Below are 15764 nucleotides of genomic sequence, written 5' to 3' on the forward strand. Positions count from 1 at the left end.
ACTATTATACATACCGAAAACCCCGCGCACTCGCCATGTTCGGGGAACGTGGGGGCACTGGGGAACGTTCATATCAACCCACGGGTTCGCATATGTGCTCTCCAAAAGGCGATTTGGGTCCTTCATGATGGCGATGTGGAGTGGTAGATATTTGGCTGTAGATGATTCACCAGCATAGAAACATGCATGGTCTGATCTTTGAGCAGCAAACTGCAGATCCTGACGGCTCGGAACGTTTCGGCCATGATAATGATTACATGCCGTGCGCAACGGCCATGCAGCCATGGGCTAATCATTTAATTAACAACCAAGATATAAGAACATGTGGTGCCTTGTGCGAAGTGAGATAGGATAGACTGTGAGATCAGTACAGTGGAAGGGGTCCTCAAGTCAGATCTCATGGTAAGATAAGTAACAAAAGCTTGGCAAACATTCAGAGCGAGTATTATTGACGTATCGCACTGCGGTCGTGAAGGTGATATACCCTTATCACCTTACCTTGTATCCGTTGCGTACGATGCAAGGACGAGTGATAAAGCTTCGTTAAAGTCTTGCAGACTCTGACGCGGAAGAACGCGTCACTGTCAGGCGCCATGGCCCACGATCTTGTGCATCGGTGATCAATAAGTATGATGTCCGCCTTTCGATTCAGAAGGCCTACACTGCAGTGTTAAATACAATCATAGTTACCGTGACCAGTGCCAGTAACTAGCCAGGTGAGTCCACCCATGCCAATTGGTGCTCGAAAATAACGTCATAAGCGGCGAGCTAGATAAGGGAGAATGATGCAACTTTGGACGGGGCTACATCTGCAAAACCACTGAAATGAACGCTTACGACTTCGGCAGCGCACTCGTGCGATTGATGGAGATGCTGAACGCATAATCAAAAATGTGTGCTTACGAACGCAAAAACCAAAAGCGAACTGCTCATGAAAGCACTTTGAGAGAGGAACTGCGACCAAGTCGGCTTTTTTGCCTCAGAGTTGAAAGTAAACGGTGATCGTGGTGATAGTACTACTCTGTCAGCACCCGTTAGGCAAATGCCGAACACCGGTAACGTTAACACAAAGAAAGCCGCCTTTTTGGGCGGCGAATTGTCGTCACGACAATATTGTGTGCCGCAGTCACCCTTGTTTTCTTCAGTTCTATTGTTGATTGAGGTATCTGTTTCTTCACCAGCTGTGTAGTCCGAGTCGGCCGTATAATGATGATCAAGTTTTCTAGTGCTTAAGACAGTATTTCAGAAACTGAACCACCAACTTGAAGGTCGCGCCTGTTGTAACCAAATCGTAGTATCAGTTCACACATCTTGGGCTAATCTGATTGTAACGTCAACAGAAATGCATTAAGGTACACCAGAGTGCACCCATATGTGTGTCCCCACGGAGTATCGCAGCTTGTTGCCTCTTTTCAGAAATTTCATTGTTATGAGCGCTATGGCTAATTAGCCTATAAGTAATGGATCTCAACCATTATACGGTGAGGTGCCTTCCAACTTGTCCTATCCACTCACTTGATTTCTGACCAGCGTGCCACTCCTTTCATTCCCTTCTTTACTTTTGCGAGGGGCTTCTGGAAGTCCCAACTGCACCTTTGAGCCATTCTTTTCGCCACTAGCATCCTCTCAACATGGGCTTGGACGATGACCTTGTTTACCACGCTGATATTTTGATTTTCGGTATCATCCTCATCTTCACTATCGCCAGTCTCCCCCGCGCATATGCTCGTTTTAGCCGCAGGTCGGAATGGTCTCAAGGTCACCTCCTTCGCTCAGTAGAACCTCGCACCTCCGCCAAGCCAAGTATCAACCTCACCCCTCCATACCCCGCTGACCCTACGAAGGCTTCCTTTGTGGATATTGACTACGCAGACTCTTCGACTGAATGCATCTCATTACCATATCTCCCCCGAATCGGGCTGTCGCAAGGCTATAATGAGAAAGCCCTGCCAATTACTCCCCAACGCGACCCTACTGTTTCATCTATCTTGCGTCCTGTGGCGTCTGTGTTGCACCACCGTGTTCACGACAACTACTCCATTGGTCAAGTTCTCCTGATGCTGGCATACATCAGTATCATCTTCTACGTGTCTTTCTACAAATCAGATCCGTTCACGGATCCTCAACGAGCAGGTGTCGTCATCACCTCTCAAATTCCTTTCGTATATGCGTTAGCTACCAAGAACAATATCATTGGCATGATGGTGGGCGTTGGATACGAAAAGGTTTGCTTGATCAACAGCGTTATTTGCCACGTCGCTGATCACGCCATGCAGTTGAACTTTCTTCACCGCCTGGTCGGTAAGCTGATGGTCATTGGTGCGAATGTCCACTTCCTTGGCTATGGTATGTACCGCCCCACCCCTTCTCCGCTTTTCTCATCAGTTGTGTGCTCGGGGTAGTCTATAAATGGAGCCTCGCTGGCGACATCTCCAAGAAACTCGCGGAGGACTCCATTCGCTGGGGTATCGTCGCATTGATCTGTTTGGACCTCCTGGGATTCTGTTCGACCGAATTCGTTCGATCAAAATCGTACAACCTCTTCATCGCAACGCATGCCGTGGGTCTCTTCGTCTTCTTATTCGCTGTAAGCATTTCCTTTCCCATCTCGTTACCGACGCTGATTTTGCACAGGCATGCTACCATGAGCCTGCCTGTGTTCCTTACGTGATAGCCGCATGTGTCTTCTATATCCTTGATCACATCGCTCGCGCTGTCAAGACCCGTGTCACTACGGCAAGGCTGCGTCCTCTCCCGGAACTCGGGATCACCCGAGTCGAGGTACCTTCACTTAATGCTGGCTGGCGTGCAGGGCAACACGTCCGCCTGCGCGTGCTTTCTTCATCCATGGGATGGTGGGGATGGACTGAGGTGCACCCTTTCACCATCGCAAGCGTGACACAAACGTCAGAAGGAATGGTTCTTATGTGCAAGAAAACTGGCCGCTGGACGAGCAGTCTCTTCAGGATGGCTCAAACGGCTTCTTACAGTGAAACCGGCAACGAAGTCGGCCGTAATGTTAAAGTGATGGTCGAGGGTCCCTATGGTACGTTGTCGTGTTACCGGGGAATCCACGCATCTCACCACGTTTCTTTCTTCCCTCGCAGGCGGCGTGGGACACACCATGATGTCGAGCTATTCTGGGGCGATGTTCGTTGTTGGTGGGAGCGGCATCTCCTTTGCATTATCAGCAGTGCAGGATCTGATCCAGACAGCCACGGATGTGAAGGTCATTGATATCGTCTGGTCCATCCAAGACCCTGGTACGTTTCATCCGCTTCCCTTGACCATGATGCTCATCACATGTACAGCATCCCTCTCCCCTCTACTCCCCCTCCTCGCATCTATCGTGCGAAACTCATCTACCCGTGTTCGCATGCACATATTCTACACCCGCGCGATCAGCACAACATTCGGCGGGATGTACCTCCCTAACGGTATTACCCTCCTGCCCGGCCGACCCAGACTCGATAAGCTGCTCGATGCAGCGATCACGGACACGATGTCAGCAGGGGGTTCTAACGGTGTGTTCGTAGGGGTTTGTGGCCCTGTGTCGCTGGCGAATACTACGGCGCGTGTGGTGAAAGAGTCTGACATTCGTTTGTGTACGGCTGTGGGTGGAGTTAAGCTCCACGAAGAAACTTTTGGGTGGTAAATCAAATATTAGACGTTTTTCGGTGCGGCCCGTTCGCGGCTATGCACTGTTCATCTGCTGTATTTTTATCGACTATATAGGTATGAGCGTCATCTAGATCTACTTGTGATCTTTGAAGCTCGATGATATGATACGGCTGGTCCGTTTTCTTGCAAAACTGGAAAATCTCTGCTCGAGGGCATTCTCTAAGACTGCGTGAAGAAAAGCACCTCCAGAAGTAACGTAATGCATTTCAGATGTGCACATCTAGTTCGCAGTGGGTGACGAGCCGGACGGATACTAGTAGCACCTAGATGTAGGAATAAGTACCATGACCTCAGTCTAAGCCGGCATGACCGCTGCTCCAAATCCGCCAAAACTGTTCCTACCCTAATTCTCGATCGTCTTGACGTCATTCTCGTCATACGGAGCTTCAATATAACAGCGCTCAGCATTGATGAGATGGAAGGATGACCGGAACCGGTGATATGCGGATGCGAGCATTTTAATGAGTACAGGTTGAAATGTTCATAATGCATGGACTTTTTGAGGATCCCATCGTCATGATGCATATTGCATAATGCATAACCTTTGCATGACCAATATGCATCATGGGGTGCCGAATTGATAGGATGGGACTATGTACATGAGGTAGTGGTACTCCATAAATATAATGTTAATGTTCTGCTTTGGCGGTATTAATATTGTTTCTTTCAAATATGTATAGAAGGAGTGATCACGATGGTACTACTACCATACACATGTCGATTCTGACGACGAAGCGGGACCCGAGTGCATCAATCTCACATCCAGATCTCCTTGATTTGTGTCAGTGGTGCTCAGTTTTCACTTGGGATCCGACCAGTCCGAAACATCCGATGAAGGAGTAGTCGAGTGTTTTCGAGCTTAACCAAAAGTAGCTACATCAGAGCATGACGCGCCTGACGTCGTCCATCCCACGTATCTCATTCCTTAGAGACGATAAGATTTTTCTATCTCTATGCTAATTACTATAAAGTCTTCTGTTCACCGTACGAGCATCTCAGTTCCTTCTACGAGACTGAGATGTGAGTAATGAGTTCGTTCGTATTATTGACTGCATCGAGAAAAGCACATTTGAACGTCAAGGCTGGGATTGGAGAATGTCTGACTTGTCGAATATAGAAATCGACAGTTCCGTGGATAACAGAGCGAAAGATAGGTGTACTGTCTCATGAGCCCAACCGGTGGACGGTTGCGTACCCTTGGTCGAGCCCGAGCGAATCGAATAGCACTCAATGCCTAATGCCCGCTGACAAAACGGTGATTCGAATGCCTCATCGTACCATCTAATGTGTAAGACATCGATCGGGTTTGGTTGGAAAACCTGCAAGGAGATGGTGATGGTACTGGTGCAACGCGTAGTCAATCGCCAGAAGCCAAATGATGACGAGCAGCACCGCTAATGAGTTGCATGAATGCCAGAGAGGCTGTTCGAGTCTGGATGATGACCGCGCACCGTGTATGATAATTTAAACACTAAAGTGATTCAATCACGAACCACATTACGTGCTATGCCCTGCCCCGACATCTCATCTACTATCATGAACACTGAACAGTGGTGTAGTATCACCACCTAAATGAATGCGCACCACACTTGTCGATGTATACTCTAGAGCAACTAAGCGTGCAGAGGCTTCAGCTTGTAGCTGTGGGAAATATAATTTTAAGGTCTGACATCCCTGAGACTTCAACGCCTCAACGCATCTTGGGAGGATCTCCCTGGCCCAGTGGTTCCATTATGTATCCGCTTTTCCCTTCTCCTCATCTCTCCCAACTTCTCCCAGTACAACTAAAGCCAAAAACGTTAACAGCGTATATCACATCCTCTTTGTCCTCTGTCTCGGGAAATCGATCAATGTTCCACCCTCCTTCTAGATACACCTCTTCCAACGCCTCCAACATCAGGGTCTCCCCACACCACGTCGGCAGCACATGCGCAATATCCGCTGTAGCTTACTCGTGCGGTTCACAAGGCTCCGAGACTTGGACATATAATCATTAGTCTGGTCGACAGGTTTGGCGCATGAATGATGTACATCAATTGACTCCAATTGTCACGGGCATACTGTCGACGTTTTTGCACACAGCTGTAAACTGTTCAATCACAGCATCATCGCCCTCTTATTGAAAGAAGGGATGAAGTATTGATGGTCTGCCTAGCTCTTTGGTAAATTGACATATGCACGTGCGGGGTACCCGGTTATAGTCTCGCAGCTCGAGCTTCGATAGGCTTCCAACAACACGTATCAAAACTTCATCTATCAATCGTACTACTTATCCTTGAGAATCCTGACAGCGCCCACTGCACTACGTCTACTCTATCAAACTGTACTCGATGTTTGCTTGACGTGCCACTACCGGGGCCAAGCCCGTGGGTCAATGGCTGGGTCGACGCACAGTAGTCTTGCCCAGGCTTTGACCCCGGACCGGTCATTTCGAAGATGCATCCTCCCCCTCTCCTAATGGCTCTACGTCTCTTCCTTAATAGAAGGAACACCTGTCTTCCTTCTATTGGGTCTGCCTGCGGGAATTGGACTACGCTGTGTCTTATCTGCAAGCAGTTTTTGGTGCTGCTGATATTTGTACTTGGGGCGTCTGAATTGACTTTGATCCTGGCCATGCGGCCACATCAGCAAACTACAACTTCCGTACCCAGTAGTCCGATGGTTCGGTGCAGTTGTAGCGTTTAAGACCTTCTGCAAGCGGATCATCTAATGCCCAGTTTAAGGGCGATGATCCTGACTTGTCGATAACTTTTCATCCCATCATGATGAAGCACTCATCACACCAACCACTCAGTCGGCGGAATGTAGTTGGCAACTAGGCATCGCATGCTAGACGATTATGGTTGTGCTCGTAGTTGCGTCGTTATGCAAATTACTAATTGATCTTCATGGACTCGACTATAGTTCCTAGACGCAAGTTTGTTACTGACTTGGGTGCTCAGAGCTCCACGCCTCTGTACGACTGCAGCTTCTCGTGACAAATTGATACGCATGATGTTCGATTGAGGCCGCGAGTTACTGATGTTCGTAGTATTGGCGTGAAGCTACGTTCCAATCATTCGGTTTTTTTTTCAGATGCCCGGCGGCTGTTATGTATGTACGAGCGTGAATTATCGAGATCAAAGTACACGGACCGCGATAAGTACTGTACCAGTAAGCCTTGCTTCGCATCAAGTCTTGTCACGTTGACATGAAGATACAATGTCCGCAGGTTGCTCGCGACCTTGACAAGCGTAACAATGTCGTGAGAGTAGTAAGCCTTGCTTCGCATCAAATGTCATCATGTTGACCTCACCGACACCATAAAATGTGCGCAGGGCAACTATGCAGAGCCAGCTCTCTATGCGGAGCCAGTCACAAGAGATCTCGACCTTGACAAGCGAGTGGTAAGCCATGTTCCGCATCAAATCTCATGGTATTGACCTTCACCATACAACGTGCGTAGGGAAATTATGCGGAGCCAGCCCTCTATGCGGAGCCAGTCACAAGAGAACTGAGTGTTGACAAGCGAGTGGTAAGCCTTGCTCAGCATCAAATCTCATGGTATCGACCTCACCATACAACGTGTGCAGGGCAACTATGCAGAGCCAGCCCTCTATGCGGAGCCAATCACAAGAGATCTGGGTGTTGACAAGCGAGTGGTAAGCCTTGCTCAGCATCAAATCCCATGATATTGACCTCACCATACAATGTGCGCAGGGCAACTATGCAGAGCCAGCCCTTTATGCGGAGCCAGTCACAAGAGATCTTGACCTTGACTAAGCGAGTGGTAAGCCTTGCTCCGCAACAAAATCCCATGGTATTGACCTCACCATACAATGTGCGAAGGGCAACTATGCAGAGCCAGCCCTATATGCGGAGCCAGTCGCTGAGTAATAAGAGATCAAGTGGTAAGCCTTGCTCCGCATCAAATATCATGGTATTGACCTCACCATACAATCTTCGCAGAGCCACGACGCAGAGCCAGACATCAAATGGCCGTAGTAGAATATCGATATCACTAACTTGGATGGAAACGCCGACTGCGTAAATCAATTGCTTGTGTACCTCTGGCAGGACAGTCGAAACTGTTCATATACTTTGTAATGAAAATCAATGATGAGAAGGATTAATCACCGGTCTACGTAGGCGACGTTACCTGTGTGTACGTTTTGCAAATGTTTTTTTTCCGTAGTAACGCAAGCGGCGGATTCGGAATGGACTTCCCTAGTGACACAAAGGACGAGCGCCAAGCGGCTTTGATATTCAGCGGAAGTTGCAATTGCACTGACGCTGCAAAATACTTCAGGGCAATCGGTAAACAGCCGATGGAACTCAACTCGTAGTAAAACCCATACATTTCCGTGGTTTACATCCGTCATATCGTGATCCATGTCAAAAGTTAAAAACCAAGCCAATTGCTTCAATAATGAATGCAGGCCGACGGTATCCTCCAAGCGGACCATCTCGGATTCAGGGACAACAACGCGATGCTCATCTACCCAATCCAAGATCTTCTCGAAGTTTCTGCATTAATGAGGACGTTGAAGTTGGGGAAAGGATCAAGGGATCCTTCCCAATCGTACTAGGTGAGCATTGCCACGTCACCACGAAACATAATGTTCTGCCTGAGCATTTCGATGCAGTGATCTGAGGTACAACATAAGGAGGACTTGGGCCGGGAAGGAAACAGTATACCTGCCGAGATGAGTGCGAAACGCTTCGGGAGTCATGGATGATGGATGGCAAAATCAGAGGGTCTGTAATGGTCACCCCAGTAACTAGTTGAAGCATGTTCTATATGGGAGTGAGCAAATCAAATAAGTATAGTTCAGCTCCTTGATCTTCGTCTAGCATCAATCTACTCGAAGAGTACATGGTCAGGCGCTTGAGCAGTGACTAGTGAGTAGTGACCGGTGACCTCTCAGATCTCATGCATCAGATGCATCATGTTTCAAGTTGAGCCTGTTCTATGAGCAAACCATACTACTAGTTTGTGATTCACATAAAACTGATCATACGGCACTGCAGTAAACAGCCGTGATTCGTGAAGCGGACGCCAGTGACGACACCGTACCGCTTAGCGGAGATCGGCTTGTCCGTGTTCCACTTGACGAGCTCATCACGTCACTTTTTGATATCTTCGACTTTGCACACACACTTTATTCTACCTTATGCCCGAGTTCGCGTCGCAAGTATCTCTGTCCCTACCATGCCTGCACTTTGGCGTGTAAGCACTCGGCCGCATTTCGGCCGCCAGCTCTAGCGTCTCTCAAGCGCTACTACTTAGCCTGCGCTAGCGCCCATACTCCCAGCGTGGAAGTTTACAGAACCTTATCTCTGTTATCTACTTCCACTTTACAAAAGGCATGTCTTCTGCCCCCAAACCCCACGTCCCTCTAGTCATCCTCGGGGCGGGGGTGATTGGACTTACCATCGCCTACATCGCTGCTTGTGACTCAGATGTGATTTTTGATATCACGATCGTTGCAAGAGATATGCCTGGGGATTGGGATTCCCAAGCTTGGGCAAGTCCATTCGCTGTGCGTACCTTTCGAGCGTTCTTAATCACAGGCACTTTCTTACTTCAAGCTTACCTAGGGTGCGAGTTGGTCTCCGCATCCGTTGGGTGCCACAGATGAGCGTGTGCGAAGATGGGAGCAGATAACCTTGTAAGAAGTGCATCGCTAATATTTCGAGGTTTACGGACAAGGCTTCTCAGTGATAGGTTATGGGAAATGGCACCATCGGGCTTGGTCAAAGTCAGTCTTGTTCAAACGCTTGGCGGTCGGCACACGGCTGACAAGGGTTCCAGATATCACCCTCTAAGATCCTCGGAGAAACGGACGCCATCCTTTCTACTATCTGGTGGAAAGACCTTGTCCGCGATGTATGTTCGAGTATTTTTGTTTCTCGCTGTTCTTAGATACTAAATGGGATGATAATAGTTCAAATTGCTCTCAGAGTCTGAGATCCCTGCACCATATAAAGTCGGAATTGCGTTCAACACAGTCACCGTTAACCCGCCGGATTATTTGTCATGGCTTCGGTCAGAGCTCGAGGCTTGTGGTGTTGTGTTCCGTCGCCAATACATAAGGAGTCTGGACGAAGTGAAGTCATTGGTTGGCAAAACCAGTTTATTAGTGAATGCAACATCTCTCGGTGAGCACATGCCAGGCATTACGAGCTGCCCGTTGACGATCGGATTCGAAGGTTCACGGTCTCTGATCGGAGTAGAAGATACAGCCATGTATCCGATCAGGGGACAATCTATCATAGTCCAACGTACTGGCTTACAGGAATTCATAACAGTACGGTCTGGTCAGTAAATATTATCATTTATGCCTTCACTAGTACTATCCCTGACGTCTTGTTTCGCATAGGTGGCGGGCTGTCGGAACACGTCACATCTATTACTCCTCGCCCTGGACTAACACAAACGAACACCGCGTTTTTAAATGGAACACATCAAATAGGAAACTGGGACACATCCTTGGACATGTCGGTTGCAAAGGGCATATTTGAGCGGTGCTCTGTCCTGGCGCCATGTCTGAAAGAAGAAGGGACGAAGATCCTTAGGCACAATGTCGGCCTTAGGCCTGATAGGAAGGGTGGTCCACGCGTAGAAGCTGAGCATATCTCGCTTCCTCTTCAACGAAGTGATGGCTTGGCTCCTTACATGCGCGAGAATGCGGATGGCGAGCAGCAGAACCTGACGGTTATTCACGCATATGGAATGGGGTGAGACAACTTTTTGGAAATCATTGCAAGTTCTAACTTTCAGACTCAGAGCCGCGGGCTACCAAAGATCCTGGGGTGTAGCTACCGAGGTTCTATCTCTACTGAAGGAGAACGTACAGACAGGCTGCTGAGATCTGATTTTCGGGCTCTACCTTTTGATTCGAGCTGTATAGCACATTGCTCGTTACTCGCCCTAAGACTATTAAACTACTACACATCACTCTTCATCCCTCAAGCCTGAGCCTGAACCTGAGCGCTGACCGCCCTTCCTGGGGACCAGCTTGCTACCATGGGTGTCTCATGACTATAGGGGTTCAGGAAGCTACATGGCCTTGCTGACGGACGAACCATTCATCGACTTGATTTATATATATGCAAAATACTACCTCTATCGGTCAATGCGTGCACTTAGCAGCGTCTATATAACTCTTCCCAACACCCATCCACAATAACAATAATATACGAAGAAGCATAGAATATGCATGATACGATAAGAAGGCAATGAGGAAGCGAGAAGGAATGGAAGGCAACGCGTGGCTGGGGGGTAGCGACCGGTAAAAATTGCAGACACGATTATGTACTATGATGAATGATAAACAGGGGGGAAATGATGTACCTCTATAGTCTATATCTAGAAATGCGATGTTGATAGTCCATCCTAGCTAGTCTTGAACGTTCATGCCCGGCCTTCATTCCCGGCTCACGTCACTGCAGATGTGTCAGTGCATTGCTCTCATAAAAGATATGAAGAAATGAAGAGGGTCATTGGGCGGGAAAGATAAGACCTTTGGAGCCAGGAACGGAAGACAGAAGAAAGACTCAGTACTCACCGTCCCCATAACTTCACCCTTACCCAGTCCCCAGCAACCAAGCTTCGGTTTCGGAGAGAAAATAGCGTGCTCAGATAAGCACTCCGCCAGAACATGAACGTCGCAACACCTCCACTGGTCCACTATACCCCAGTCAACTCATATATCCTACACCACGTGAGCAAACAACGTACCTCGCGCCCGAAGATAGGCAGATCAGCAATTGCCTTATCCGAGCCGATGTATCTGTAAATGATGCGTAAATAAAATTTGACGGAGCAGAACATAGGAAACACGCACGCCAACGATCCCTGATGACTGTAGTGGAAAGGCTTTAACTTGACCTTATCCACCTGCTTCTTCAGTTTCTCTGCCGTTTCGCTGGTCTCAGCATGAGTTAGGTCACCCTCCAGTCTGTCTTTCTTCGCAAGCAACTTGAACACGCGTGCGAGGTATGAACCCTGTTGACTTGCGACCTGGGCAGTTGGAGCGTAAGACGAGGCCGTGCAGTCACCGATAGCGAAGATATCGCGAGATCCCTTCATGCGGAGGTAATCGTCGATGTTGATCCCGCGCTTGTTCGTCTGGTCTTCAGGGAGCTTCGCCATCAGATCCCGTGTTATTTGGCGACCAGTGTTGCCCTGTGAGATGGTCCATGAAAAGCAGAAAAACTTCAACGAGACGGAACATACGGCAGCCCAGACAACCATCCCGCACGGCACCTCCCGTTCGACACCATCGGGGCCCTTGAGAACGACGCTCTTCTCGTTCACCTTCCTCACCATAGTCTTGGTGAGGATCTCGATCTCGGACTCCTTGAACGTGCGTTCGGTATACGCAATCAGCTCTTTGCTGAATGAGGGAAGCACGTTGGGGAGCGCCTCAACCAACGTGATGCGGATCCGTGAGGCAAGCTCTGGGTACCACGACTTGAGGTCCTCCTTGGAATTGATAAAATAAAAGGTGAGGCGACAGGAAGTGAAGTGGGTGGAAAATGACAAACGTACCTCGAGGAAATCACGGAGTTCGCCACTAAGTTCGATACCCGTTGGCCCACCGCCTACTACAACCTGCAGAAGATGAGCATGTGTTTCAGGACAATGGAAATTCAACAAAACAAAATAAGGATTCGAGCGTGTTAAGGGAACGGTCACGCAGGACCACGGAGGACCACGGAGGAACAGATTACAGAACTGTCGAGACGCACCATATGCAACAACCTGTCCTTCTCATCATCACTTTGGCCCGGGAAAGCAGCACTCTCTACGCCTATACAAGTAAATGTGAGCTGTACGTTGGTAATTATGGAGCGAAAGCATACAGTCCAAAAACCGTCTTTGCATCTGCAGAATATCATAGCTCTCAGTAAGATTGCAGAGGCCAGGGAGTAATAGCGCACCTTCTCGGCATCATGCAACTCCTTCATGAAGCATGCGTGCTCCTTCACCCCGGGGATGCCAAATGTCTGCGTCTCTGCACCGACAGCATACACAAGGTAGTCGTACGGGATAGTCGTGCTAGAGATTTGACCTTGGATCTCCGAGTCATCTGTAACAGTTCGACCCTAAGGATTTTCCGAAGAACTGGCAAGGGGCGGAAAACATACCTGACAGCGTAACAGTTTTGTTTACCGGCTACCATCGCAAAGCACTTTAATACCTGATACACAAGATATGAGAAGAGACGCACGTCGACTTCCTTGGCTTCAGCTTCAATGACTAATACTTGACGTGATTTGTGACGAGTCAGGTAGCGAGTAGCTGTATTTCGTTATTTAAAAACTCTGCGACAGGCTAACACGAAGGGGACTCACGCTGTACAATGGATCGTGCGTTGAGCGTGCCGACTGCCACGGATGGAAGGAGAGGCGTGAATAGGAAGAAATTCTTTGGGGAGACGACAATCTGGCGAATAGTCATACAATTAGCCTGTGAACCCAGCATTACATTAGAACATTAGACCCACAGTGTTATAGTCGCTGGTGTCAAGCCCCTTGAGAAGGCTCGTTGCTCCCCAACCGCTGCCTAAAATGACCAGGGTCTTTTTTGAGGGATCGAAGGGGAGCTGTGACCCCGGGTGTTTTTCCTTATGTGCAATGTAGTAGAAGGTTGCAGAGGCTACATTTCAAGTTTGGGATCCGCGATCAGTCAAGGTATTATTCCCCAGAATACAACACTTACCTCCAACAACTGTTACAAGTGTCACACGTCCCAGAGTCTGTAAGAAGTGTCTCCATCTCCCTTGAGATGGAGGCGGTGAAGGAGGCGGAGTCTATTGACAACAAAGTCTCAGAGTCATATATCAACAAGAAAGCCGGACGCGGGAGGCACACCTGTGACGCGGCGGCGGCCGTCGACGCTACAGATCCTAATTGGGCTCTGGACGTCGACGTCGTCAAGAAAAGCTTTTGCACATGCACGTGAGAGCGGACAAGCGTCCTGCTCGTGGTCCTGGACATAAGACGGGCTGTGCATCGAAATAGTTCATTATAAAGAATCCGATTCAAAGGTTGATTGAGACAAACCATGTCGTGCAGCCTGCATCGAATAGTTGTGCAGTTGAGGAGTGAAGGAAAAGAGGTACTGAAAAAAACGCCGACTGTGGTGTATAAAGGGACTCTCGGGGGACGTCTAACCGGAAATGAATGATTTCATTGTCACGCCGACCAATGACTAGTGACTAGTTGACTATTAGGCTCCGCGGGTTTATTTCCTAATGAAGCTACCTGACCTCCGAGGCCTACCCGAAGGCGATATAAAGGCGGTACTTGCTACTGCCAACCTGACCTTAGTCCCAGACATATGTGTTTCAGCAGCCTGTGAACTTCGCGCGAGTCGCGCTATGCCATCCATGCCAAGCTGCGACAACTCTGAGCAACACTTTCCGAGTTTTGGATAACGTCAGGCAGTCCGGCCTTACCCGTTGAACCACTTCGCCCAAGACTCCAAACTTCGCCTGCCAGTTCCGAGATTATTATATGCCGTAGCAGTTCGCCGTCAACGCGGGCTTATATTAATAGACTGATTTGAAGTTCTGACCAACCGGAGGCACAATGACATATAGCGCTATGGGCAGCGCATTGGAATCATTATTGGTAATGTATCTCTCCGTCACACTCCGTTCACCAATGCAGACACACTTCGGCGCGGATAGGTGATCGATCAACGCCGGCGTCTAGCCTAGTACCCGCAGCAGTTCTATGAACTTCAAGTTGAGACAATGCGCCCATTACTTGGCGAACAAGACTCATCCGGCCTTCTCTCAGGGATTCACTTGGACTGTGATTGTGTCAACGTCAAGGCAAATGTTGACACAACATCAGAACGCAGAAGGCCATGATTAAAGAGCAGACAAGGCTCGACACGGTGCATAGCTCGAAAGGTTTGACGCATGTCTCATACGAAAGACATCATTGTAACACAATAAAAACCTCAGTATCGCATTATCTGCGTTACGGGACCAGTACTAACTATAGTGACTGTGTCTCCGTAAGTGTTAAGCTCCTCGCGATGCTCCACGTCTGGCAGCAAGTAAGTAATCGAAGAGGAATTGATAACTGCTCTGAAGCTTACCGTCCCTGCAGCCGTAACACTTGTATGATATGTTCAGGAGTGAGCCAAGTTCCTCGCGTTTCTCAACGTCTGGCGGCAAGTAAGTAATCGAAGAGGGATTGATGCACGAGATGACTCCGAAGCCTACCTCTCTTAGTAGTCGGAAACAGCGAGATTGGAACCGACCTCACTGTCGTCATGAAGGTCTGCAACTGTCTTTAATACCATTGATGGGGCTATGGTGGCTACAGTGCCTGCTAGTGATTAATGCTCACAAGAACGTTCTGCGACGGCTCTCGCTTGTCGGGTATGTCACAGCAAGAGTGACATAGTAAGTGACGATGCCGAAGAGAAGAGTAACCTGCATGTTTAGAAATTAAAAGTATGTTGGTCTCAATGAACCTCACTCGGGACTCGGGCTTGCCAAGGTTATATACTTTCTGGTAGGCTCGTATTTGACCTCGAGAAGAGATCCAGGCATACAACAAGCAAGCGTTAAGTAACAGGGTACTTGAAGCAGTAGCTGAACGCATGCCGATGAAGTCCGATAGAACACCTTATCATTACTCATCGTTTCAAGTTCAGGCAATGGTTAGCCTCACCCTGCGCGAATTGAATCATTCTGATTCGTCGAGAATCCCGTGAGTCCTCAGAGGCTCGAATATGCGGCTCCAGGTGAGATACAGAATGAGCTTGATACACGTGGTTGGTCGATCAAGTACGCTATTGCATATTCCAGGAATTACGTTCTCCTTGAATCAGGATGTTAACGATCATGGTTTTAGGGCCATAGTAAGATCGTCCACTGGACCTCTAGAAGTCTTCTGTTTAATGTCTCGGAGCGATGCCACCCGTGTGAGTAGGGTGAGTAGGATAGAAGGTCATGAGCACACGGTTACGGTGGTATATCGCAGCCATACTCCGCTAGGAGTATATGTCACGGTGAAACTGATAGGAAAAGCTTGGGAGGAGCCGTCATTTAGATGTAAAGCGTGAGCAGAAC

General features: G+C 48.6%; 4 protein-coding genes across 4 annotated transcripts; 2 read left to right on the forward strand and 2 right to left on the reverse strand.

The window, feature by feature from the left end:
• The first annotated feature begins 1139 nt into the window (after positions 1-1139).
• On the forward strand, positions 1140-4153 carry EDB91DRAFT_1147924 (uncharacterized protein). Its single transcript, XM_041319315.1, has 8 exons — positions 1140-1162; positions 1235-2225; positions 2277-2346; positions 2403-2587; positions 2635-3046; positions 3108-3263; positions 3312-3810; positions 3865-4153. Exons 2-7 carry the CDS (start codon positions 1632-1634, stop codon positions 3653-3655), a joined length of 1761 nt encoding a protein of 586 aa, XP_041174517.1. The 5' UTR covers positions 1140-1162; positions 1235-1631; the 3' UTR covers positions 3656-3810; positions 3865-4153.
• Positions 4154-9029: 4876 nt separating this feature from the next.
• Positions 9030-10532, forward strand: EDB91DRAFT_1057227 (uncharacterized protein; the record flags this gene model as incomplete). Its single annotated transcript, XM_041314061.1, has 8 exons — positions 9030-9203; positions 9262-9332; positions 9383-9422; positions 9476-9550; positions 9609-9822; positions 9874-9981; positions 10044-10401; positions 10451-10532. 8 exons carry the CDS (start codon positions 9030-9032, stop codon positions 10530-10532), a joined length of 1122 nt encoding a protein of 373 aa, XP_041174518.1.
• Positions 10533-10751: 219 nt separating this feature from the next.
• EDB91DRAFT_1147951 (NDE2, mitochondrial external NADH dehydrogenase) lies at positions 10752-13839 on the reverse strand. The gene is made up of 16 exons (XM_041319316.1): positions 13735-13839; positions 13543-13676; positions 13391-13481; positions 13176-13327; positions 13024-13114; positions 12900-12970; positions 12817-12844; positions 12610-12758; positions 12532-12553; positions 12418-12479; positions 12218-12280; positions 11903-12151; positions 11511-11851; positions 11405-11456; positions 11232-11353; positions 10752-11109 (listed from the first exon to the last, which is right to left on the reverse strand). Exons 1-16 carry the CDS (start codon positions 13751-13753, stop codon positions 11091-11093), a joined length of 1665 nt encoding a protein of 554 aa, XP_041174519.1. The 5' UTR covers positions 13754-13839; the 3' UTR covers positions 10752-11090.
• A 444-nt stretch (positions 13840-14283) lies between these two features.
• On the reverse strand, positions 14284-15242 carry EDB91DRAFT_1147960 (uncharacterized protein). Its single transcript, XM_041319317.1, has 4 exons — positions 15078-15242; positions 14944-14977; positions 14783-14851; positions 14284-14730 (listed from the first exon to the last, which is right to left on the reverse strand). The coding sequence occupies exons 1-4, from the start codon at positions 15126-15128 to the stop codon at positions 14642-14644; spliced, it is 243 nt and encodes an 80-aa protein (XP_041174520.1). The 5' UTR covers positions 15129-15242; the 3' UTR covers positions 14284-14641.
• Positions 15243-15764: the final 522 nt, after the last annotated feature.

Source organism: Suillus paluster (assembly GCF_016628075.1).
Source record: "Suillus paluster strain FC165 chromosome Unknown EDB91scaffold_51, whole genome shotgun sequence".
Taxonomy (NCBI): domain Eukaryota; kingdom Fungi; phylum Basidiomycota; class Agaricomycetes; order Boletales; family Suillaceae; genus Suillus; species Suillus paluster.

Excerpts from the sequence above, each read along its gene's own strand:
- EDB91DRAFT_1147924 (XM_041319315.1), top strand. The coding sequence starts at position 1,632 with ATGGGCTTGGACGATGACCTTGTTTACCACGCTGATATTTTGATTTTC. Across the intron at positions 2,226-2,276 it reads TGGGCGTTGGATACGAAAAG|TTGAACTTTCTTCACCGCCT; the intron begins GTTTGCTTGATC and ends CACGCCATGCAG. Across the intron at positions 2,347-2,402 it reads TGTCCACTTCCTTGGCTATG|TCTATAAATGGAGCCTCGCT; the intron begins GTATGTACCGCC and ends TGCTCGGGGTAG.
- EDB91DRAFT_1147951 (XM_041319316.1), bottom strand. Across the intron at positions 12,554-12,609 it reads AGTTGCATGATGCCGAGAAG|ATGCAAAGACGGTTTTTGGA; the intron begins GTGCGCTATTAC and ends GATATTCTGCAG. Across the intron at positions 11,852-11,902 it reads GGATGGTTGTCTGGGCTGCC|GGCAACACTGGTCGCCAAAT; the intron begins GTATGTTCCGTC and ends ACCATCTCACAG.
- EDB91DRAFT_1147960 (XM_041319317.1), bottom strand. The coding sequence starts at position 15,128 with ATGCAGGTTACTCTTCTCTTCGGCATCGTCACTTACTATGTCACTCTT. Across the intron at positions 14,978-15,077 it reads CTTACTATGTCACTCTTGCT|ACAGTTGCAGACCTTCATGA; the intron begins GTGACATACCCG and ends ATGGTATTAAAG. Across the intron at positions 14,852-14,943 it reads TCATGACGACAGTGAGGTCG|ACGTTGAGAAACGCGAGGAA; the intron begins GTTCCAATCTCG and ends ACTTGCCGCCAG.